This window comes from Malus domestica, chromosome 09 (genome assembly GCF_042453785.1).
Source record: "Malus domestica chromosome 09, GDT2T_hap1".
NCBI lineage: Eukaryota > Viridiplantae > Streptophyta > Magnoliopsida > Rosales > Rosaceae > Malus > Malus domestica.
The window spans coordinates 5,338,634-5,361,641 of record NC_091669.1 but is presented as its reverse complement, the minus strand read 5'-3'; the positions used below and the strand labels follow the sequence as shown (position 1 = coordinate 5,361,641).

The following is a 23,008-nucleotide window of genomic DNA, read 5'->3' as shown; positions in this document are numbered from 1 at the left end:
CCATCGCCGGAAACCGGGTAGCAAGAACTGAACTTGTCCAGAAATGACTCGGATTTTGGATTAGAACTCGGCAACATAGCTATCCGGATGATCCCAGAAAACCCACCAGAAGTTACGAGTTTGTGTCGCTGGTAAGTTTCAAGTTGATTGTTGAGCAGGCATATAGAAGTCATGTTTGGCGTTTCTTTTTGGGCTGATTTGGTATTGCTATGCTTTGAAAAAATGCTGCTGTGAGAATAAGCGGTTGTGCATTGAGAATAAGCGGCTGTGCTGTGAGAATAAGCGGCTGTGAAATAAATCAGCAGAGTGTTTGGTAAACATTTTTGTAAAAGTGCTTTTGGAAAAAAAAGCAGTGGGTCTTTTTATTAAAGGAGCACTGTAGCTCCGTGTGTTTTGAAAAAAAAGCAAAAAGCAAGTTTTCCTTTGATATCAGCTTATTCTCATAGCAGCTTCCAAAATAAGCCTTTTTTTTTTCAGTTTACCAAACAATTAAAACCCTCACAACTTTTTTTCATGGGTGTTTTTTTTTAAGCACCTCACTCCCAAACCACCCCTTCATGTGGTGTCTATACAGCTTCTTCCGGAGCTTTTTAATTTTCCAATTGCCGGCAATTTTTGTTTCAATTTTTTTCATGCTCAACTTTGGTTCTACCATAAAACCGATTGAAAATATAAGAAATAATTCAACAATTATTTATTAGCACATATGAGTCCCTTATTTCTCCAAAGTGGGATTCACTGACAAACACCGTGAATTTCGGTGAAGATTTGTTTAGGTTTTCAACGAGAGATTGAAAGGAAGATGAAGCTAGGATTTCAGAGAATGCACAAGGATGAAAATGGAGTTCGTTGCTCCTTGGATCTCATTGGATTCGCGGCTACAAAGCGGTGTTAAACCAGAACACTACACTTGGATTCTTTAAACTTCTCTGGGATTAGGACCTGCAGCAATGCTTATACTTCAACAATAGCAGTGTTAGGAATCATGGAGGAGGACCAAGATTCAGAAGATGACTCAGATTCGGAAGATGACCCAGATTCGGAAGATGATCAAGATGACTTATCACAGAGTGAAGAGTTCTGGTTCTTTTTTTTAGTGGTATGCAATTTTTCTCTTAATAAGGTCTTGATTCTTGTCAGGCATTTAATTAACCCTACTGCTCATCTATGTAATGGAGTATATAGCGGCGAAGAATGGGTTAGGGTGGCGTTTGTAGGGCGATTCTCATCCGAGTCCTTGTTCAGGTTCTGTGGGTTTCTATTGGCTTTTGTGTTCGGTTCTGTTCATGCTGTGAAAGAAAAAACCTTGTAGTTCTCGATCTTCAAAATTTTAGAATTCGACTCCCCTTGTCGCGTCAATGTTTCTTGACATTAAAGTCATCAAAAATATGATATATGGTTTCAACAACAACAGGTAAATACAACGGGATCGAAATAGATAGAAAGCTTATAATTCAGTAGAAAAAACAGATGTATGTCAATCGAAACACAACAGTAAATACAACAGAGAAGGAAATCACAATCACAAATTGTAATGCAACCAAATTTAATGATAGTGCCTAGACCAGCAAATGTTATGTCCAAGTCCGAATTCCGCTGCTTCCTCTCCTCTGCTGTGGATCCACCACAAAAGATTCGTAAGCGAGTTACCATCATCGTAACCATTCAAGTTCCTTATCTTCCCCAAAGCGCCTTCTTTGTCATAAATCCCTTCCAAGGAATAGACAAATCCTTTCCATCCTTCTCCTACTCCCTCCCTACTCAAAGCCGGTAGTGTCCACTTCACAAGATCCCTAACAAAGCCAACATCTGAAAACAAGGCCTCAGTGATCGGCAATAGCGGTAGCAACTGAATTCCAAGCCTGCACTCTTTCCACTCCGGAGGAGCGAACCAAAGTCCGCTGTCCCTCTTGTTATTCCATAAAACTCCAACCAAACGATTTTCCCTTGTGAAATCCTCCTCATACATGTTACCCCCCTCTTTTACGTGCCACCACATTTGCGCTGCCCGAATCTCCAAAGCTGCAAGAATTGATCCTGTGGCCACAAGATGGGTGTCTCCATAAGCTAAGCCCAACAATGCAGCTGAATAGTAGGCATTCACTGCCTCACTCGTGCTCTCCTGATTACGACCATCTGCAAACTCAGTTAACCCGCCTGCCCACGAGTGTAATTTGTAAAAATCAAAGCACCGTAAGCGTGGATAATGCGAATGTGATCGCCTGCCTACCGTCAAATAATCAGCAGCAAGCGAATAAGCTTGAGCCCGATACTTCCTCCCCCAAGCAGGATCAATTTTCACAAGCACTGAAATCCCATAAACAAAGTACCCCAGATGATAATGGTGATCATTATAAATTCCAAACCCAAAATCTGCACCAGAATCGGTTGCTCCTTGTTTCGTGACAATGCCACCCCATTTCTTGTCATACAAGAAACCATTCCCCCCGAAAGTTCCAACCAGCCACGGCTCAATCGTTTCCTTCAGGAACTTCCTAATCGTCGGAATCACATCGAGATAATCCACCTCCTCTGCGATCAAAGCCAGCCTTGCCGCCCTTGCTATCAATTTTCCATAAAAGTACGAAGATGTTGTAGCTATCCCACTCGAATTCAGCTCCCCTACATCCTTAACTAGTGCAGAAACAACTTCAGCATACGAATCTTCTCCAACACCTCGACTCGAATGCCAGGTGATCGAAACAGGGTCGGGTTTCAGCGCCCACGAATCGCCAACAACGCCAACAAGATCCCCATCAATGCTCTTGAACTTGAAATCCTCCAAAACGGTGACGTCAGAATCCTCGCTGGAGAGAAGCTGGAGGTGCAGAGGATGAGCAAGCATGAGCAATTCGCCCCATCCTTTTTTCTCCCATTTGTACTCCAAAGCAAACGGCTTAGTGAAAACCGCTTCGCCGGAAACCGGGTAGCAAGAGCTGAACCGGTCGAGGATCGCCTCAAATTTCGGATCCGAATTGGGCAATATCGCAATCCGAACAATACCAGAAAACCCATTGGAGGTGATCAGTGACAGGCCGCTGGTTGTCAAATCGATCGGGGAAGAAGTGTATACAAGCCATGTCTGATTGCTATTGAGCTTGATGGTGTATTTGGTCTTTGAGCCGTTTGATGAACACGAGAGGATTGCGTGGATGGTGGAGATTGAAAGAGAGGTCGAGTTGGAAACAGAGCAGGTGATGAATGGGCTGCCGCGGACGAGGAAGAAGCTGAGGTTGGAGGAGGGGAAATCCAATGTGACGCTGAGGTCGTTGAAGGAGGAGATTTTGTGGGGTTGTGGGGAACCGGGGTTTTGAGCGGCGGAGATGGTGAGATCGGCGATGAAGATTTGGTATATGAAGGCGGAGGTGGAGAAGCGAGATGGGTACGAGATGGTTAGGGCGGCGGAGGAGGATTTGACGGCGTAGGGGTGGAAGTATTCGGGTTGGTCGCCGTTTTTAAGGACGAAATTTTGGAAGAAAGAGTTGGTGGGGAGAGGGGATGAGAGGAGGTTTGGGGAGAAGAAGTTTGACGGGTCGGGGAGGACGGTGGATTGGGTTTGGGGAAAGAGGAATGGGTCAGCGGTGGCGGGTGGCCGGAAAGTTTGTTGCGTCGGTGGCGACATGGTTTGGGATTCTTCTTCCGGAGGTGGTAATGATGGAAATGAAGATGGAGGGGGTGGTGGTTTATAGGGATTTTTCTTGGGTTTTACCAAGGTTTTGACTTTCCTTTTCACTTTTTTCAACATTGTATGGTATGATAGTAAGTTAAAGATTTAAATGATGAACGCGTAAGAAATAAATTTTAAATTAAAAATGTCGATAATAACGCAAACCTGAGCGAAGTTAAGTTGACTGTAGCATGTGTGTTTATTTATAACCAAAGTTTAGATCACTGTGCCGACAATATAGATTAGATCGAAAAATCCTTTGAATTAAAAAATTACAAGAAAATAAAAGGATTTTGGATGATTTGGTGGGAATTGGGTAGGAGCCAAGAGGAGGAAGGTAGGAGGAAATGGTGGGGTTTTTTCCTAGCAGTTAGTTACCAAACAAGAAGGAAGAACTTTAAATATATTGGGAAATTTGGAATCCGGATGGGGGACTTGGGAGGATTGCAAGATATCCAAATGTACTTTGATTTGAAGGAAGGGATACCCAAAATAAATATAGGATTTCAGAATACTTCATAGGCAAGCAAATATATGACTTGTTGGGTGGTTTTGAGCCTCGATTTTTGTTTGTTGTAAACTTTGCATAACTCCGAAAATTGTAATTCAAAAGTGAAAAGAATGTTCTCTTTTTTATTTTCTTGGGTAACAAAACTAAATGTACCGTCACGTTAATTCGCAAAAAAGACGATCATGGATAGAGCCAATGAAGGCTCACACAGGGCAGATGCTCTCACTCAAGTAATTCGTTTGTTTAGTTGCATACTACAATTATATAATATACATGGATTATCTTTAAAGAAAATATATGTATATAATATCCAACACATATTCATTCTACTTATACTTCATATCAAATATTATATGAGCAATAGTGCTCTTGTTCTGTCATATATTCAAACCGAAAAAACTCTCTCCCGCCTATCATGTACTTATATTTTTCTCATCACTTTGCCACTTTCCACTACTATATTGAAATTTTTGTAACATTAGAATTGTGATACATCATCATTTGAAACCATCTTTAATATCATATTGCGTATAACCATACTATAATAATGTTTTCTTAGTTGTTTTTTGTTGCCCCATTAGAAGAAATTTCTGACTCTGTTCTTGAAGATGATCAAGTGTCTAAGCTGCCTTGCACGAGAGTGGCAAATAAGAACACGACAATCTTACGTGGTTTAGTTACATTAAGAATGTTTGAAAAATAATTTCAGCACACATTCTCTCACTTTTTGCAAAATCTTATCTTTTTTCTAGCCATTGAACTCAAAGATTGATAAAGGTGAAAAAAAAATTGTATGCAAAAATCACTCGCTTTTCTCTGTCAATCAAATTATCAAAGAGTATAAATTCGGATAAAAGAAATACAACTAAACTAAAGTAATATTGTCTAATCAAAATGAGATTTTGGCTTACCAAAGACAAATTCAAACAAAATTATTATGACTAACTCATTCCGAACTCATTCCCGTTCAAGAGAAAAAAATTATAATAACATAGTGATTAGGCCATCTCCAACCGAAGGGTCCAGAGGGCCGAAAATAGCCCTAAAACCGTCTCTAACCGAGGGTTAGGCCAGAGGGCTCGGGAATTTTCATATAACTTCTATTTTTTCCTATAACTTCTATTTCACAAAATTTGTTTCATATTTTTTTTTTAAATTCCATTTTTTTCCTATAACTTCTATGTCACAAAATTTGTTTCATATTTTTTTTAAAATTCTATTTTTTTCCTATAAATTCCTAAGCCATTATACAACATTAAATTAAATTAAGTAACATGAAACAACATTAAACAATATGAAACAACATTAAATAACATTAACCAACATAAAAATTATACAACATGAAACTTAAACAACATTTTTAAATAATAAATTATGTTTGACCCTATGGCCCTTTGGCCCTCGGTTGAAGACGGTTTTTTGTGAAAGGTCTAAAACGAGCCTTCTGGCCCTCTGGACCTCGGTTTGAGACAGAGGCAAATATGACCATGCACTGTTCATTAAAATATTAATATCTTGAATAATCTTGAAGGGCCAGAGGGCTAAAACGAGCCATCTGGGCAACCATCGGTTGGAGATGGCCTTAGACTCATAGTTTCAACTTTCAAGTCCGACGGCCTATAAAGGAAAGATAAGGTACAAAATACATAATTATATTCTAGATAATGAAAGCAAAGGTGTGACAAATGACTTGATATATTTTTCATTAAATGATTAAAAATCAGAAGTATGAGTCAAGAAAACCCAAATTTGAAGCTATCCAGAAATTGACAAACTACTTTTTTTATTTTTTATTTTTAAGATTAGATTTTTGTTAGATTAAATATTAGAGATTGAACTCATATTCATGCAAAGACTCATCATCTTTCCACTATTGTTTATAATTGGCAAACTACTCCCAACCCGGTTCGTTTTCGGTTCAATTCTCAAAACACGCAAAGGTCCAAAAACCTTTCTTAGGGCTGGTTTGGTATTGTTGTGCTTTGAAAAAAAACTGCTTCTGTTGTACTGTGAGAATAAGCTAATTTTTACTGCTTCACGTTTTCAACTTTTTTTCACCTAAAGCTATGAAAATAAGCTGTTTTTAAGTGTTTACCAAACACCTTTTTGAGCTCAGCTTTTTTTTGATACCCACTTTTTATAAAAACACTTCAGTACCAAACCAGTACTTACAAGACAAACTCTCATGAGATGGTCTTGGTTTAATTGTATTTTTTATTTTTTTATTGTGTTAGTGGCTGGACTCGCCTGTGGAATTAAATTGGAAGCGGATTCTCTCAAGGGAACGGATCCCCTCATGAGCCTAGGAGGCTGAGCCTTTTGAGCAAATCACACATACGGTTGGATTTTGATCCGATGGCTATAATTATTATAACTTTTAGAGGGGCCTCATGTTTGTAGCCGTCGGATCAAAATCCAACGACCTGTGTGATTTGCTCAGGAGGCCTCCTAAGCTCAGGAGGGATCCGTTCCTTTCTCTCCAAATCTATTTCGTGAAAATCTTAGGAATTTTCACATTTTAACCGTTCAACGTACATCGTGCGATTAGTTTCTTATCATATACTATTTGTGTTTCATTTTAAATAAAAAAGTCAAATGATTTATAACTGCACGATATACGATGAATAATTAAGACATAAGGATCAATAGGATCTCCACAAAATAGATTCGGATGGAATTCAATTCCAATTAATTTATAAAAGAAGAGGCATACGTGGATTGAGAGTCCGGCGTAGCATTAACAATCGACGACTACCAGTGCGAGGGTTCGAAGCCTACACTCCAAACCAAGAGAAAAGAAAAAAGCAGAATATTCGAATTCGAAAACTCGGCGGCGAGGCATGAATAATGCAGTGGAGGAGGAGGTGGAAGTTGAACCTCCACTTGCGGTGCTATTGGCTCCAAAACGCGGGAAAACAACCAAGACCAAGCGAAAATCCCAACCAGCAACAACATCCAATCAGCAGAACCCAGAGCCGGAGCCAGTTCGAATCGAGCCGGAGCCTGTTCGAATTGAGCCGGAGCCGGTTGGAGTTGAGCCGGAGGGAGTTCGAATTGAGGCGGAGCCAGTTCGAATTGGGGAAGAAGGCTCGAGGAATGGGTCTACGGTTAGAGTTTCGATGTTCGACGACTCGGTGGAGAATCACTTCAGAGTTATGGACACCATTGCCAAACTCTGCGGCGAGGCGGAGGAGGATCGCGGCGTCGAAGACGGCGAGATTCAACCCTTATCGTCCTCAATTACTTTTCTAAGGTAATAACAAATTAAATCCCTATCTATTCATAGTGTTTTTGTTGCTCAATTTTGTAAAGAAACGTTTTTTTTCTTGTTTTGTTTGTTCATTGTAAAGAAACGTTTTTTTTTCTTGTTCTGATGATTGCAAAGAAACGTTTTTGTTGAAGGGAATGGGCAGATTTTAAGTACGAACCTCGAGATGTTCGATTTGCTTGTGGAGTTGGAAGTCCTGAGGGGGAGGATGTCGTCGGTGGGATAAACTTGCGGCAATTTTCTTCTGCAACAGTTCCTAAGGTTATATATTCGAATTTGAATTTATGGTCGGTTTGCCTGTAATAGTTTTGCAAAGGATGAGCTGTAGTGATGTCTCTCATTATCATATGAGGAAACAAAGTTGGCATTTGATCTAATTTGCGGTTTACATGTTAATGCAGAACGAGGCACTTTCTGGGGTCGCACAATCTCCGGAGTTGAGGTACGTGAATTGGCATTAGCAATGAGGCATTTTGTGATGATTTAGAGCTCGTTTGGATGTACTTCTTAAATAACTGAAAGCGCTTTTGGTAAAAATGTTTTTAGAACCAATCTTTAGTAAAAATGCAAGTAAATCTTGGAAAAACACTAAGTGCTTTTGGAACTCAAAAATATTTTCTCTAAAAGCGCTTTCAGTCATTTTAAAAGCACATCCAAACGAGTCCTTAGTTGTTTCGTGCTTGTGTTTTTGCATTTCATTCACTATTCTACTTATCAAATTTCTCGGAGATTGTTGCTTTTGTTGACCAAAAAATTCAAATTTAAACTTGATGTTAGTCTTGTATATTGGATTTTTGCTGCCACCTAAACAAGCACTGATATATATCTCCAAATGTCCTTTATACATTTTTGCAGCCAAGACTTTTTGATGTATGTTGGAGGGCCTGTTTGGGCGTTAGATTGGTGTCCTAGAGTTCATCAAAGTAGCGATGGTCATCCAAAATGCGAGGTACATGATCTTTTTGAGGCCCTTCCTTCTTTCATTCTTGTCAAAGTCTATTAATTTAAGGGTCTACAACTTTCGCTACTTCTCATAGAAGGAAATGTGATATGATAACTTTTGCTATTTACGAAGTTATTTTTGTAATATTTGACTTTAACATTCTTGATCATTAGTGGTTAGCTACTTCAACAGATTCCTTGAGAATGTTAAGGGCCTTAAATAGTGAACTCTGAAATATTAGTTTTGAGCAATGTAAGAAACTTCCCTTGACTAGTTTTCTCTCAAATGGACGAGAAGTCTCCTTTTAGGTGGTTCTTAGTATGGTTTTCCATCTTCTTGCTTTCTTGGGGTTCAGATTCTTATGTTTACGTCATTAAATTCACATTATTTTAATAATAATGCTAGTAAGTTTGCACATACACATACATTTGGCAATAGTTGTCTAACTTTGATGTTGGACCATAGTGATAATTCGTTTTCCTTTTTGTGAAAAGATACAACTAGATTTCAAATATTTATGCTACTTCTTGTGTTATTGTCAGTAACATCTGTAAAATTGGTGAGGTTTATACAAGTTAGTGAACTTTTATCATGTTAAAGTAGTTCTCGTCTTCTATTTTATGACAACGTTATCATCACCATACTTTGCAGTTTATTGCCGTAGCTGCTCATCCTCCTGGATCTTCTTATCACAAATTAGGCGAGCCACTGACTGGGAGAGGTGCCATTCAGATATGGTGTCTTTTAAATGCTGGTGTAAATAAGGAAGACGAACATTCAATAGCGGAAAAGCAAAAGCAGGGCCGTAAGAACAGTGGAGCTAGACAGGAAAATTCAACTGAACCAAAGAAGCCTTTAGGGAGGCCTAGAAAGAAGCCAATAGAAGAAAAATCAACTGAACCAAAGAGGCCTAGAGGAAGACCTAGAAAGAAGCCAATTGAAGAATCTGCTGACAAAGAGGCCACAGAAGAAAAATCAACTCGACCAAAGAGGCCTAGAGGAAGACCTAAAAAGTATGCAGTAGAAGATTATGTTGACAACTTGGATGAGAGCAATGATTATGTTGAGGTTCTTGCCATCGAATATCCAGAGGGATCACTAGAGTTGCCTTCTATGGATTGTGTTCCTGCAAATACTCATGTGCATGTTGTACAAGAAGATCATGGTAAAAAACGAAAGAGTTACAAACATGCAGCATCTGCATCTGATCCAGCTAGCAAATCACATGTTCAGAGGAGAAAATTGAATAATATGGAAAGTGCAGGGAGTAATAACAGTTATGCATGTCCACCGTTGTCAAATCAAGATGGGGAGAAAGGATCATTTGTTTCAGATCATCATACACAGCAGAATTATGGACAGGATCCTCATAACAGTATTACATGTCCACCGTTGTTGAATCAAGATGGGGAGAAAGGACCACTTGTTGATCATCATACACATCAGAATTCTGGACAGGATCCTCTTAATAGTTGTACATCCCCACCACTGTTGAATCAAGATGGGGAGAAGGGACCACCTGTTTCAGATCATCACACACAGCAGAATTCTGGACATGATCCTCAAACAAGCAAAAATGTTCAAAATAATGGTTACTCTGAAACTGGCTCAACCAGGTGTTCAGTTCCGACAGATGTAGCATTGCCACGAATTGTATTATGCCTGGCTCACCATGGAAAGGTTGCTTGGGATGTGAAATGGCGTCCTCTTAATGAACGTGATTCCAAAAGCAAGTATCGGATGGGCTATCTTGCTGTGCTGTCAGGAAATGGGTCTCTGGAAGTGTATGGCATCAACCTACTTGTTTATAAATGGTTCCTTTTTGTTTCTTACACTTTATGTCCTTTAACATTATTCTTTGTTTTGACCTCTTGATATCTATATCTATTAGATCTCTTCTCAAAAGATTTGCAGTCAAGATAATATTTGAGTGCACATGCAACATGCAATTTGCAGTTTCTTCCTTTTACATTAGTCCTCGACTAGCTAAATGACTTTGTGTTCTGCTATCTCATCATACTTATCCTGGACCTTTTTAAATGCAGGTGGGATGTTCCTCTTCCTCGTGCAATTGAAGTTATTTATTCTTCTTCATGTGGTGAGGGCACTGATCCTCGCTTTGTAAAATTAGCACCAGTTTTCAGATGCTCAATGTTGAAGTGTGGTGGTGAAAAGAGGTACATTGGAAGTATATTCCTCATTTTTTATAATAGTTTGGAAGTTTTCTTAGATTGCCATGTAATTTAGAGCATCATTTCCAAGTTTTTGACAACAATAAAATCATATCAGAATTTCCCCGGCTTATTTTGATTGATGTATGAGATTCCCATAGGCATGATATCATCAGTGGATAACTATTTCATTTGGTTTGTGCACTGAATTCATTTGCTGCATAATCTTGTATAATATGCATGGGTTTCTCACCGCATTCAGATGTCTCACTTGACCATGTTATGTGACGTATATGATTAACTGGAAATTTTAAATCCATTGCTTTGTTGAACAGCATCCCTCTTACTGTGGAATGGTCACCTTCACCACCTTATGATTACCTACTTGTTGGATGCCATGATGGAACGGTGATTTTCTTGCACCTCATTCTTTAATGTTTCTTTAATATATTTTCCTTGTAGACTTTTATCATGCTTTTGCATGGTTTCAAATAAGAATTCATGTTAACTGATGAAGGGTTTCCATAGAAGGATAAGTACTCAATGGGCAACCTTGTGGTTATTCTGCATTCTGATAGAAGGATACATGCTAAACATTTTGTGTATTTGTTTTTGAATTTGCTAGTTCCATCTCCTCCATCCCACTCAGCGTCCAGCTGGAAGGAGTCTCTTTCTTTAGTTACTTGTTCTTTTTTTTCTTGATAATATAACTAAAAGAAGTTTTCGATGTGTTCAGGTTGCTTTATGGAAGTTTTCAGCAAGTAATGCATCTCAAGGTATGGCTAACATGTGACTTTTAACTTTACTAATAAGTAAACTAAGAATGTTGGCTTCAATTCTCCACTTGTGCTCAGCAGATACAAGGCCTTTACTTTGCTTCAGTGCAGATACAAATCCAATTAGGGCACTTGCTTGGGCCCCGGCTGAAAGGTTAGCTATGTTGGAAATCAATTTGTATTTACTTCTTTATGTGGTACTTTACGGTCTTCTTTTGAAGTTCTGTGGGGCTATGTGTGTTGTAAGGGTTGTCTTGAATGTCACTAAATTATGATATAGGCATAGAGATTGCTATTTCAGGCTCTTATTTATTTATGTTATCAATTTTATATTTATTCGTTCAGATATGTGAAATGCAACTGTTTGTGAATTTCAGCAATTCAGAGGGTGCCCATCTTATAGCTACTGGTGGACATGGAGGCCTAAAATTTTGGGACCTGCGGTAAGTATCATGGCTTGTTTTTTATTACACTCATGTGTAGTTTCTCCTCCTTTACTGTTTGTTAAATGCTTGTGGTTTTTAGTGTAAATTGCATTTCATAGTAATGCATAACTTTTGGTTTTGCAGTGATCCATTCCGTCCGTTGTGGGACCTCGATCATTTACCAAGGTTCATATATAGTCTGAATTGGCTTCCAGATCCAAGGTACTCACAGTCTTGGTGTGAAACATAAGTGTAACTATCTGGTTGGTGTGCATATGTACACATGTATTATATACTTTTCAGTTTTAGTGGGTGTTGTGTTTTGTTTTTTTTAGGTGTGTTCTTTTATCCTTTGATGATGGAACAATGAAAGCTATCAGCTTGGTGAAGGCTGCATCCGATGACCCTGTAACAGGAAGGGTTGGGACAAAACAACCTGGCCTGCATAATCTCAGCTGTTTGCCTTTTGCTATCTGGAGTGTTCATGCCTCGCAATTAACAGGTCTTCCTAGTGCTTTTCTATCTGGAACGGTATTTCAGTTGATTACAAATGTGTGCGTATATGTATATTGATTATATCAGAGTTGACCTTATGGGTACATATCAGTATGGCCTAATGGCAAATGGCTCTACCGTCTGCAACCTGGTGCTAAGGTCAGTGCACTGAGAGAAGCATACTCAAAACGAAAAATGGCCTTATTTTTCTTTTTAAGGAAAAGAAAAGGAAATTTATATATGGTACCTGGATCTCTGAGGTTCAATAGTCTCATTGACTGCTGAATTTACATAAGCATACAGTACATAAGTAGATAGATACTATGTATTATCCGCTCATTTCTTCTATTTTTCCTTGTTTGGACCTATTCCTCACGCAACTCCGCCTATGTCTTACATGGCCGGTCCCAAGCCCGGATAAAGGAGGAGGGGGAGGGCGTCAGGTAGTCGACAGCCGGCACTCCATGATCACGTCGAATCCTTATGAAAATGAATCCAGAACAAAATCGCGCTAAAGCTAGGGCGTCACCCGTAAGTGGCGCGCTGTGTGGCCTGAGCACAGTGATAAGTGAGCAAGGGTCGCTGTATCTCCATCGGCACCCGGATGCAGTGTTAAATGAGCAAGGGGGCCATAGAAACTTCTTTTCGAACGACTCCACTCAAAGTTGTTTGGGAGCATATGCTCCTATCAACTTTACCCGGGACACACAAAAGAAGTACTTTGATCCTATTAGACGGGGGAGGGTGAAGAAGCTAGGACAGAAGGGTAGAGTTCAAGAGAGCAAAATGCGTTTAGGAACGTGGAATATAGGAACCTTAACGGGAAAATCTATGGAAGTAGTGGAAGTTATGGTGAGGAGAAGGATAAATATTATGTGCCTACAAGAAACTAAGTGGGTTGGTAGTAAGGCAAAGGATCTAGAAAACTCAGGGTTTAAACTTTGGTATTCGGGCACAAATAGAACGAGAAACGGTGTTGGCATCATCGTGGACAAGACCTTGGTACAAGATGTTGTAGATGTCAAGAGGGTAGGAGATAGAATCATGACAATCAAGATTGTAATAGGACAAGAACTTATCAATGTGATTAGTGCGTACGCACCTCAAGTAGGGTTGGATACGAGTTCGAAGGAGAAATTTTGGGAAGATCTTGGAGACTTGGTGCAAGGAATTGCTCAGACGGAGAAGTTATTTATAGGAGGAGATTTAAATGGACACGTGGGCAGGGAGACAGGCAACTATGGAGGTTTTCATGGTGGCCATGGTTTTGGGGAGAGAAACGAGGATGGGGAAGCTATCTTGGATTTTGCAATGGCATATGATCTCTTCTTAGCCAACACCTTCTTTAAGAAGAGAGAAGAACATGTGATCACCTACAAGAGTGGGTCGTCAAAAACACAAATAGATTTTCTTCTAATGAGGAAAGGGGATCGTATAACTTGTAAGGATTGCAAAGTTATACCAGGAGAGAGCGTGGCTAATCAACATCGCTTGTTGGTGATGGATGTACATATCAAAAGAGTAAGACAAAAGAACAAGACTTGGAAGTGCCCAAGGACTAGATGGTGGAATCTAAAAGAAGAAAAACAAGCCATTTTCAAAGAGAAGGTAATCACCCAATGTGTGTGGGATAGAGAGGGGGAAGCTAGCCAAATGTGGGATTCCATGGCTAGTTGTATCCGAAAAGTAGCAAAAGAGGTATTAGGAGAGTCCAAGGGCTTTGCCCCACACCAAAAGGAATCTTGGTGGTGGAATGAGGAGATACAAACAAAGGTGAAGGCTAAGAAGGAATGTTGTAAAGCCTTATACAAGGAGAGGACTGATGAAAATGGTGAAAGGTATAGAAAAGCGAAGCAAGAGGCGAAGAAAGCTGTCAGAGAAGCTAAGTTAGCGGCTTACGACGATATGTATAAACGACTAGATACCAAAGAAGGAGAGTTGGATATCTATAAACTATCTAGAGCAAGGGAAAAGAAGACAAGGGACCTAAACCAAGTGAGGTGCATCAAGGATGAGGATGGAAAGGTTCTTGCTACAGAGAACGCGGTTAAAGACAGATGGAGAGGTTATTTTCATAATCTTTTCAATGAAGGACATGAAATGAGTGCTTCTTTAGGGGAGTTGAGTAACTCAGAAGAGTGTAGAAACTACTCTTTTTATTGTCGAATCCGGAAGGAAGAAGTGGTTGTAGCTTTGAAGAAGATGAAGCATAAAAAAGCAATAGGCCCAGACGATATACCAATCGAAGTGTGGAAACTTTTGGGAGAGACAGGTATAACATGGCTCACTGACCTTTTCAATAGGATTTTGAAAACGAAGAAGATGCCAAATGAGTGGCGAATGAGCACTTTGGTGCCTATCTACAAGAATAAGGGCGACGTACAAAATTGCATGAACTATAGGGGTATTAAGCTAATGAGTCATACAATGAAGCTCTGGGAGAGAGTCATTGAGCATAGATTAAGGCAAGAGACACGGGTTTCGGACAACCAATTCGGGTTCATGCCAGGGCGCTCAACCATGGAGGCAATCTATCTCTTACGAAGATTGATGGAAAGATATAGAGATGGGAAAAAGGATTTACACATGGTCTTTATAGATTTGGAAAAAGCGTATGATAGGGTCCCAAGAGACATTCTTTGGAGGATTTTAGAGAAGAAAGGAGTACGAGTAGCATATATCCAAGCTATAAAGGATATGTATGAAGGAGCAAAGACTGCCGTAAGAACTCATGAAGGACAAACCGAAAGCTTTCCCATAACTGTAGGATTACATCAAGGCTCATCCTTAAGTCCTTACCTTTTTGCGTTGGTAATGGATGAGTTAACACGACATATTCAAGATGATATTCCTTGGTGTATGCTTTTCGCAGACGATATAGTGTTGATAGATGAAACTCAGGAAGGGGTAAATGCAAAGCTTAACCTTTGGAGAGAAGTGTTGGAATCTAAAGGTCTTCGCCTAAGCCGATCAAAGACAGAATATATGGAGTGCAAGTTCAGTGCAAATGGAGGCCAAAACGAGTTAGGGGTGAGGATCGGAGATCAAGAAATACCAAAGAGCGACCGTTTTCGTTACCTAGGATCTATCTTGCAAAAGAACGGAGAATTAGATGGAGATCTCAACCATAGAATACAAGCTGGATGGATGAAGTGGAAGAGTGCATCCGGCGTGTTGTGTGACCGCCGTATGCCACTGAAGCTCAAGGGAAAATTTTATAGGACGGCAATAAGGCCGGCGATGCTGTATGGCACAGAATGTTGGGCGGTGAAACATCAACACGTACACAAAATGGGTGTAGCGGAGATGAGGATGCTTCGTTGGATGTGTGGGCACACGAGAAAGGATAAGATTAGGAATGAGGGTATCCGGGGTAAAGTAGGAGTAGCCGAAATTGAAGGAAAGATGAGAGAAAATCGGTTACGGTGGTTTGGACATGTGCAAAGAAGGCCTACTGACGTTCCGATTAGAAGATGCGACTATGGGACAGAGGTGCAGGGCCGAAGGGGTAGAGGAAGACCTAGGAAAACTTTGGAAGAGACTCTAAGAAAAGACTTAGAGTACTTGGATCTAACGAAGGACATGACACAGGATCGAGCACAATGGCGTTTTAAGATTCATATAGCCGATCCCACTCAGTGACTTGGATTTTCCAAGTCTCCAACCGAGAAGTTTTCCTCATTCGGGAAATTAAGAGAACACTACCCCAACCTACATGCTCCACTCAGAAAGCTTCAACATACAAGCTTTAACAAAAGAAAATTCAAAGAACTTAGCGAAGAAGGCTTTGGTGTATTTAACACAATACGTTGAAATGAAGGAAAACTTATTTATTGATATCCCCGATAAGCTACAAATATGTACATATACATGAGTCAAAATAAGCACACAAGAGGGAGCCTTCACAAAGGTTGCTTAGGAGAAGTCTCAGCAGTCGGTAGAGCCCCAGAAAGAGAAGGCACCGGAGGGGGATAATTTGGAGCCTCAGTACTGGACAGAACCCTAGAAGGAGGAGGCATCAGAGGTTGATCATTTGGAGCTTCATTACGCGGTACAGCCCCAGAAGACGAAGGCAATAAATGCCTTTGGAACAAACCCACAAATCTCTGATGATCAAGTAAAACCTGACCATCAGTTTCCTTCATCTGGTCAAGCTTCCTCTTCATGTTTGTAGCATAGTCATGTGCGAGCCGGTGCAACTGTTTATTCTCATGCTTGAGCCCTCTAATCTCCTGTTTGAGACTCATCACTTCAGCCGCCAATGATTCAACTTGGCGGGTTCGAGCAAATAGGCGTTGGGCCATATTAGACACAGAACCTGCACACTGAACACTGAGAGCCAGCGAATCCTTAACAGCTAACTCATCAGACCGTTTGGAAAGTAGTCTGTTATCTTTGGGAGTGAGAAGGTTCCTGGCCACCACCGCAGCGGTCATATCATTCTTCATCACGGAATCCCCAACGGTAAGAGGACCAGTAGGGGAGACGAAGGATGGGCGCCATATGTTGTCTGGAGAAGGCGGGGCTGCCTCTTCAACAAGGTTCAAGTCAAAACGACGGTCGGAGGGGCCAGACATTTTCAAAGGTGTTGAAGAGAGAAGAGGTCGGACAAATCAAGATCTTAGAAGTGCAAGAATGAAGCTTCTACTGGTGGAGATTCAAGTGTGCTTTGGAACTTAATGCCAGCCCCTATAAAAATCTGCACTCGACGAAGCTTCAGAAATCGAAGAGGCGCCTGCTCAGAAATCGAAGAGGCGTTTGCTTTCTCAAAAGCTGGGCTGCTTAGAGATCACGAGGGTTGATCTCAGAAATCGAAGAGGCGTTTGCTTTCTCAAAAGTTGGGCTGCTCAAAGACCACGAAGGCCGATCTCAAAAATCGAAGAGGCGCTCGCTTTCTCAAAAGCTGGGCTCCCCAGAGACCACGAGGGCCGATATCAGAAATCGAAGAGGCACCTACTTTTCCAGCCTTTTCCAGCCTTGTCAGCACCTGTCACACGCACACTCAGTTTTGCGGAAATTATGGGCATTCTGTCAAAGACTTCTGGGGAAGTAGAAAACACATGAATCTTACTGTTCAATCACCCACTTCCCACACGCAACAATAGCTCATGGGTACCACAGATAACTTTGCCAAAGTTCTCTGCCAAAGTTGAGCACGTGAAGCTTGCAGCTCCCACTACATCGCTCTGACCAAGAAGGGTAAAAGAATAGCAAAGAAACAGCACTAACAAAGTTTAGACCCATAAATTTTGAAGGTCTAGCTACCATATTATTACCCACAAGGGTAAAGGAACAGTACCACTGCTGGATAATTGGAAAGTCCCTGTGTGTCAACCTCTGTGCTTCGTGGCAAGGTAGACTAGCAAACATGCCCAACCTTTACTCACATTCGAGAAAACACTCCCAATAAGATTGCTTGCTCCAAAATCGAAGAGGCACCGTCCTCCGAATCTCGAGAGCCAGACTCCCAACATGACTACTTTCTTAAAAATCGAAGAGAGGGTAAAGGAACAGTACCATTGCTGGATAATTGGAAAGTTCCTGTGTGTCAACCTCTGTGCTTCGTGGCAAGGTAGACTAGCAAATATGCCCAACCTTTACTCACATTCGAGAAAACACTCCCAACAAGATTGCTTGCTCCAAAATCGAAGAGGCACCGCCCTCCGAATCTCGAGAGCCAGACTCCCAACATGATTACTTTCTCAAAAATCGAAGAGACACTGCTCCCCGAATCTCGAGAGCCAGACCCCCAGCATGATTGCTTTCTCAAAAATCGATGAGGCATCGTTCTCTGAATCAATCGAAGAGGCGCTCGCTTTCTCAAAAGCTGGGCTGCTCAGAGACCACGAGGGCCGATCTCAGAAATCGAAGAGGCACCTACTTTTCTAGCCTTGTCAACACCTGTCACACGCACACTCAGCTTTGCAGAAATTATGGGCATTCTGTCGAAGACTTCTGGTGAAGTAGAAAGCACATGAATCTTACTGTTCAATCACCCACTTCCCACACGCAACAATAGCTCATGGGTACCACAAATAACTTTGCCAAAGTTCTCTGCCAAAGTTGAGCACGTGAAGCTTGCAGCTCCCACTACATCGCTCTGACCAAGAAAGGTAAAAGAATAGCAAAGAAACAGCACTAACAAAAGTTTAGACACATAAATTTTGAAGGTCTAGCTACCATATTATTACCCACAACTGTAAAGGAACAGTACCACTGCTGGATAATTGGAAAGTCCCTGTGTGTCAACCTCTGTGCTTCGTGGCAAGGTAGACTAGCAAACATGCCCAACCTTTACTCACATTCGAGAAAACACTCCCAATAAGATTGCTTGCTCCAAAATCGAAGAGGCACCGTCCTCCGAATCTCGAGAGCCAGACTCCCAACATGACTACTTTCTCAAAATCGAAGAGAGGGTAAAGGAACAGTACCATTGCTGGATAATTGGAAAGTCCCTGTGTGTCAACCTTTGTGCTTTGTGGCAAGGTAGACTAGCAAACATACCCAACCTATACTCACATTCGAGACAACACTCCTAACAAGATTGCTTGCTCCAAAATCGAAGAGGCACCACCCTCCGAATCTCGAGAGCCAGACTCCCAACATGATTACTTCCTCAAAAATCGAAGAGACACTGCTCTCCGAATCTCGAGAGTCATACCCCCAGCATGATTGCTTTCTCAAAAATCGAAGAGGCATCGTTCTCCGAATCTCGAGAGCCAGATACCACAGACCACTTTTTCAAAGTGCTCTGACAGAGTTAAAACATGTGAAACTGGCAGCTCTCACTACCGTGCTATGACCAAGCAGGGTAAAGGAATAGCATTACTACTTGTTGTTAGGGAGACTCCTATATATGTCGACCTCCATCCCCAACGGACAGGCAGACCTGCAAAAATGCTCAACCCTTCATCATATCTGAGAGGGCACTCCCAACGAAGCCTTTCGAAATATTCAGCTTTCTTTCCCCCCGATAATACCTCTGCAAACAAGCTATACTAGAGCAAGAATATCTCATATCATCAGGGTTAAAAGCAAGAGTATCCCATATCATGCTTTTTTCCTGTCTTTTCTTTTGGCCTTGTTTTTACCTGCAAGACAAGGAGAAAGAGAGCAATCAGTCAGCACTTGGAATCAAGCTTCCAGCCAGGAACTGACTGCCTGGAACCCCTTACCTGATTACTTACCTGGCATTGCTCTCGAGTACTCATCTTCAACATCTTATGTTTCCAGGGAAGATTCCGCATCTGCTTGAGGAACAGATAGGGCAAGTGCGAAGGATACAAGGAAGCATGTGGAGACAAGCGTAACAGCACACGTGCCGATACATTCATTACTCTGTCAAAAGCAAAAGTATCCCATATCAGCAGGGTGGAACGTACTCTAGATTTGATGGACTTGTTTTGACCCTCAAATTCTTCAGTCGGCCTTATACTCTGGAGGAAACCAGAAAACCCTCCAGCTCAGTTCAAGAATAAGCCTGTGGAAAGTTACTTCTTCAAAAGCAAAAGTATCTCATATCATCTCTTCTCATTTTTCTTCTCTTTATCCTTCATGCTGCTGCAAGATGGGGAGAAGGTGAACAATCAGTCGGAGCTCTGATTGCTTACCTTGTCTGTCACCTCTTTCAGCAGACCCCCTAGCTCGGCGACTTGGGGGACTCCTACTACATGGTTTGTATCGCGCTTGACCAAGCCTGAAACTACAAGTAAGCTTCAAGTGAAATTGATACATTACCTTGTGCATCTCCACCAGTTAAAGATACCACCCCTGGATGGAGGAAGAGTACTTCCAGAGAAGATGCCACATCTAACTATGAGACAGATAAGGCAAGTCAAGACGACACCACACTCCGATACTTAGAAGTTTCGTGATTACGAGATCATTCTCCCACAATATTTCCTAATGTCATTTGTACTAAATCATTCACTTGTACTCACTAAATGAGAGCTTGAACCTATGTACTTGTGTAAACCCTTCACAATTAATGAGAACTCTTCTATTCCGTGGACGTAGCCAATCTGGGTGAACCACGTACATCTTGTGTTTGCTTTCCTATCTCTATCCATTTATATACTTATCCACACTAATGACCGGAGCAATCTAGCGAAGATCACAAAAAGCGATCGTTTTCGCTACCTAGGATCTATCTTGCAAGAGAACGGAGAATTAGATGGAGATCTCAACCATAGAATACGAGCTGGATGGAAAGAGTGCATCCGGCGTGTTGTGTGACCGTCGTAGGCCACTGAAGCTCAAGGGAAAATTTTATAGGACGGCAATAAGGCTAGCGATGTTGTATGGCACAGAATGTTGGGTGGTGAAGCATCAACACGTACACAAAATGGGTGTAGCGGAGATGAGGATGCTTCGTGGGATGTGTGGGCACACGAGAAAGGATAAGATTGGGAATGAGGATATCCGAGGTAAAGTAGGAGTAGCCGAAATTGTAGGAAAGATGAGAGAAAATCGGCTCCGGTGATTTTGAACATGTGCAAAGAAGGCCGACTGACGCTCCGGTTCGAAGATGTGACTACGGGACAGAGGTTCAGGGCCGAAGGGGTAGAGGAAGACCTAGGACAACTTTGGAAGAGACTCTAAGAAAAGACTTAGAGTACTTGGATCTAACGGAGGACATGACACAAAACCGAGCGCAATGGCGTTCTAGGATTCATATAGCCGACCCCACTTAGTGGGAAAAGGCTTTGTTGTTGTTGTTGTTGTTGTTGGACCTATTCCTCACGCAATTGAAACTGCATAAGCGTTGGCTATCGAATTCTTAATTTTTTTGGGGAAGTGTTTCTGTGTCTGAAATTCCTATTCTCCCTTGATGCTTAGCCTCCTGTCTGCCAAGAATTTTAAATCATTGTCATTGACCATAAATTTCACACAGCGAGCATGCTACTCATATATCTGTGGCTGTGCATTGCTATTTTTTTTTAAATAAACTTTGTGAACAGGAAGAGTTGTCTGGATTGACATTTACAGCGGTGTGATTTCATGATTAATCTACTTTGTCCTATACTTCTGTGTAACTTCTGATTCCAGCTTTTTTTGAAATCTTCTAATTGGAGAACTCCCCTTTCAAATCTCAGGTATGGTTGCATATTGTGGTGCAGACGGAACTGTTCTTCGCTTCCAGGTGAGTTTCAACTTCTTCCATTGATATCCCTATATCAGACGTATTTTATCTTTCTTGTAGACACTTTTCAGTCGTGGAGGTAAATTCTTGAGTTATAGACGCTATTTGAGTGTGTCTAAAATTTTTAGTAACATCAGACCTGCGGTAAATTTTTTGTTTTTATTTTCATATCATCAGCTTACAACTAAATCTCTGGAGAAAGATCCTCGACGAAACCGAGCCCCACATTTTCTGTGTGTGTCATTGACAATGGAGGAATCTGCTGTAATCATCAATACTCCAGTATCAAATTCCCCTTTCCCACTGAAGGTAGCACGTAACAATGCCGAGTCAAACAAAGTGAAAACTACTAATGATAAGATGGCAAAAGATAACACATCTGAAGATCAAAGTTTAGGTAAAGCTTAGTCAATTACGGAACCCTCGACGTTCTCTTTAATCCCCTATGTTCGTAGTTCCATCTTTTGGAAATGTTCATCAAATTGTCTCTTTGTCGCAGCTCTTTGTTACGGTGATGATCCAGGTATTGAATTGGAAGGTGGGGGAGAAGTGGCACCTCTCAAAAGCAAAAAAACACAGAAATCCAAGTCCAGTACGAAAAAGCCAGATGATGACCAGGCATTGGTATGCATAGATGAAGAGCCGACTGCTGCACAGGAAGAAGAAACTGGGGTGGCTTCTCTCGACGGCAAAAAAACAAAGAAATCAAAGTCCAGTAAGAAAAATGCGGATGATGACCAAGCATTGGTATGCATGGATGAAGAGCCGACTAATCGAGAAGAAGAAACCGTGAAAGAGCCAGAAGTTTTTCCTGACAAGACAGTAGCAATGCATAGAGTGAGATGGAACATGAACAAGGGTAGTGAGAGATGGCTGTGTTATGGAGGGGCAGCCGGAATTATTCGGTGTCAAGAGATAGTTTTGTCCGACGTCGATAGGGCGTGGGCAGCAAAGAGATGAGAAGCCATGTTTCTTGTATATAGTTTTGTCTGTAAAAAGGAAAGGAGAGAACGAAATTAATCTATGAATTTTTGAGGTAGTTAATGCCATTTCTTCGAATGGTGCTTTTACCATCGATCCCCAAATGTTCACTGCAAAGCAGATTTCTCGTTGGAATAAGAAATTCAAACTTGGGGAGCTCTTTCAACATCTAAAAGAAAAATATCATTAGGCTAAGAGTTGGTACAGGCAATTTTAATTAGTCAGAGTTTTCGTTATGAAACTAATATTTTAGTTCCGTGCATGATAACTAATAGTTGACATTTTAGTCTTGATTTTGGACAACTATTTCGTCAATAGAAGTTTATTTTTATTTGGGAGAAAAACGTGAAGGAGAAAATGGGGGTAACTGATATTGTTATCTCGCTTGTGAGGTTTTGAAAAAAAAAAGGTAAAATTATTGTGTTTAATTTACCATATTGCCTAAAACTTTTATTTTAGTTATTTTTCTTTAGTTTCATTGACGGATTCATTTGGTATTTTCACTCTTTCAATTGACAAAGAAGGTATTTTCACCCAATTAGCAAACAGGCCAATTGGCAGTCATTTATTGGATAAAGGAATGCTAATTATCTTGCCATTTATTCTATCTTATTTGCCCATTTATTAAA

The 23,008-nt window shown here is 41.0% G+C and overlaps 2 protein-coding genes across 3 annotated transcripts; one reads left to right on the top strand and one right to left on the bottom strand.

The window, feature by feature from the left end:
- Window positions 1–1,435: 1,435 nt before the first annotated feature.
- Window positions 1,436–4,042, bottom strand: LOC103442486 (glucan endo-1,3-beta-D-glucosidase). The gene has a single exon (XM_008381278.4). It carries the CDS (start codon window positions 3,743–3,745, stop codon window positions 1,547–1,549), a length of 2,199 nt encoding a protein of 732 aa, XP_008379500.3. The 5' UTR covers window positions 3,746–4,042; the 3' UTR covers window positions 1,436–1,546.
- Window positions 4,043–6,903: 2,861 nt separating this feature from the next.
- Window positions 6,904–22,539, top strand: LOC103442485 (uncharacterized). Of its 2 annotated transcripts, none has more exons than XM_008381275.3 (15): window positions 6,904–7,431; window positions 7,581–7,707; window positions 7,848–7,888; window positions 8,302–8,395; window positions 9,041–10,173; window positions 10,435–10,566; window positions 10,896–10,968; window positions 11,297–11,336; window positions 11,418–11,490; window positions 11,714–11,779; window positions 11,906–11,983; window positions 12,097–12,263; window positions 21,352–21,398; window positions 21,576–21,795; window positions 21,898–22,539. In XM_008381275.3, exons 1-15 carry the CDS (start codon window positions 7,019–7,021, stop codon window positions 22,356–22,358), a joined length of 3,165 nt encoding a protein of 1,054 aa, XP_008379497.1. In that variant the 5' UTR covers window positions 6,904–7,018; the 3' UTR covers window positions 22,359–22,539. The 2 variants fall into 2 exon arrangements, with proteins under 2 accessions (XP_008379497.1, XP_008379495.1); XM_008381273.4 differs by having other exon boundaries at window positions 6,906–7,431; window positions 11,415–11,490.
- Window positions 22,540–23,008: the final 469 nt, after the last annotated feature.

Bases quoted from the DNA above. Each gene is read 5' to 3' on its own strand.
- LOC103442485 (XM_008381273.4), top strand. From the start codon at position 7,019: ATGAATAATGCAGTGGAGGAGGAGGTGGAAGTTGAACCTCCACTTGCG. The intron at 11,780-11,905 runs GTAAGTATCATG...TTGGTTTTGCAG, and splicing joins CTAAAATTTTGGGACCTGCG to TGATCCATTCCGTCCGTTGT. The intron at 21,399-21,575 runs GTGAGTTTCAAC...TCATATCATCAG, and splicing joins GAACTGTTCTTCGCTTCCAG to CTTACAACTAAATCTCTGGA.
- LOC103442486 (XM_008381278.4), bottom strand. From the start codon at position 3,745: ATGTTGAAAAAAGTGAAAAGGAAAGTCAAAACCTTGGTAAAACCCAAG.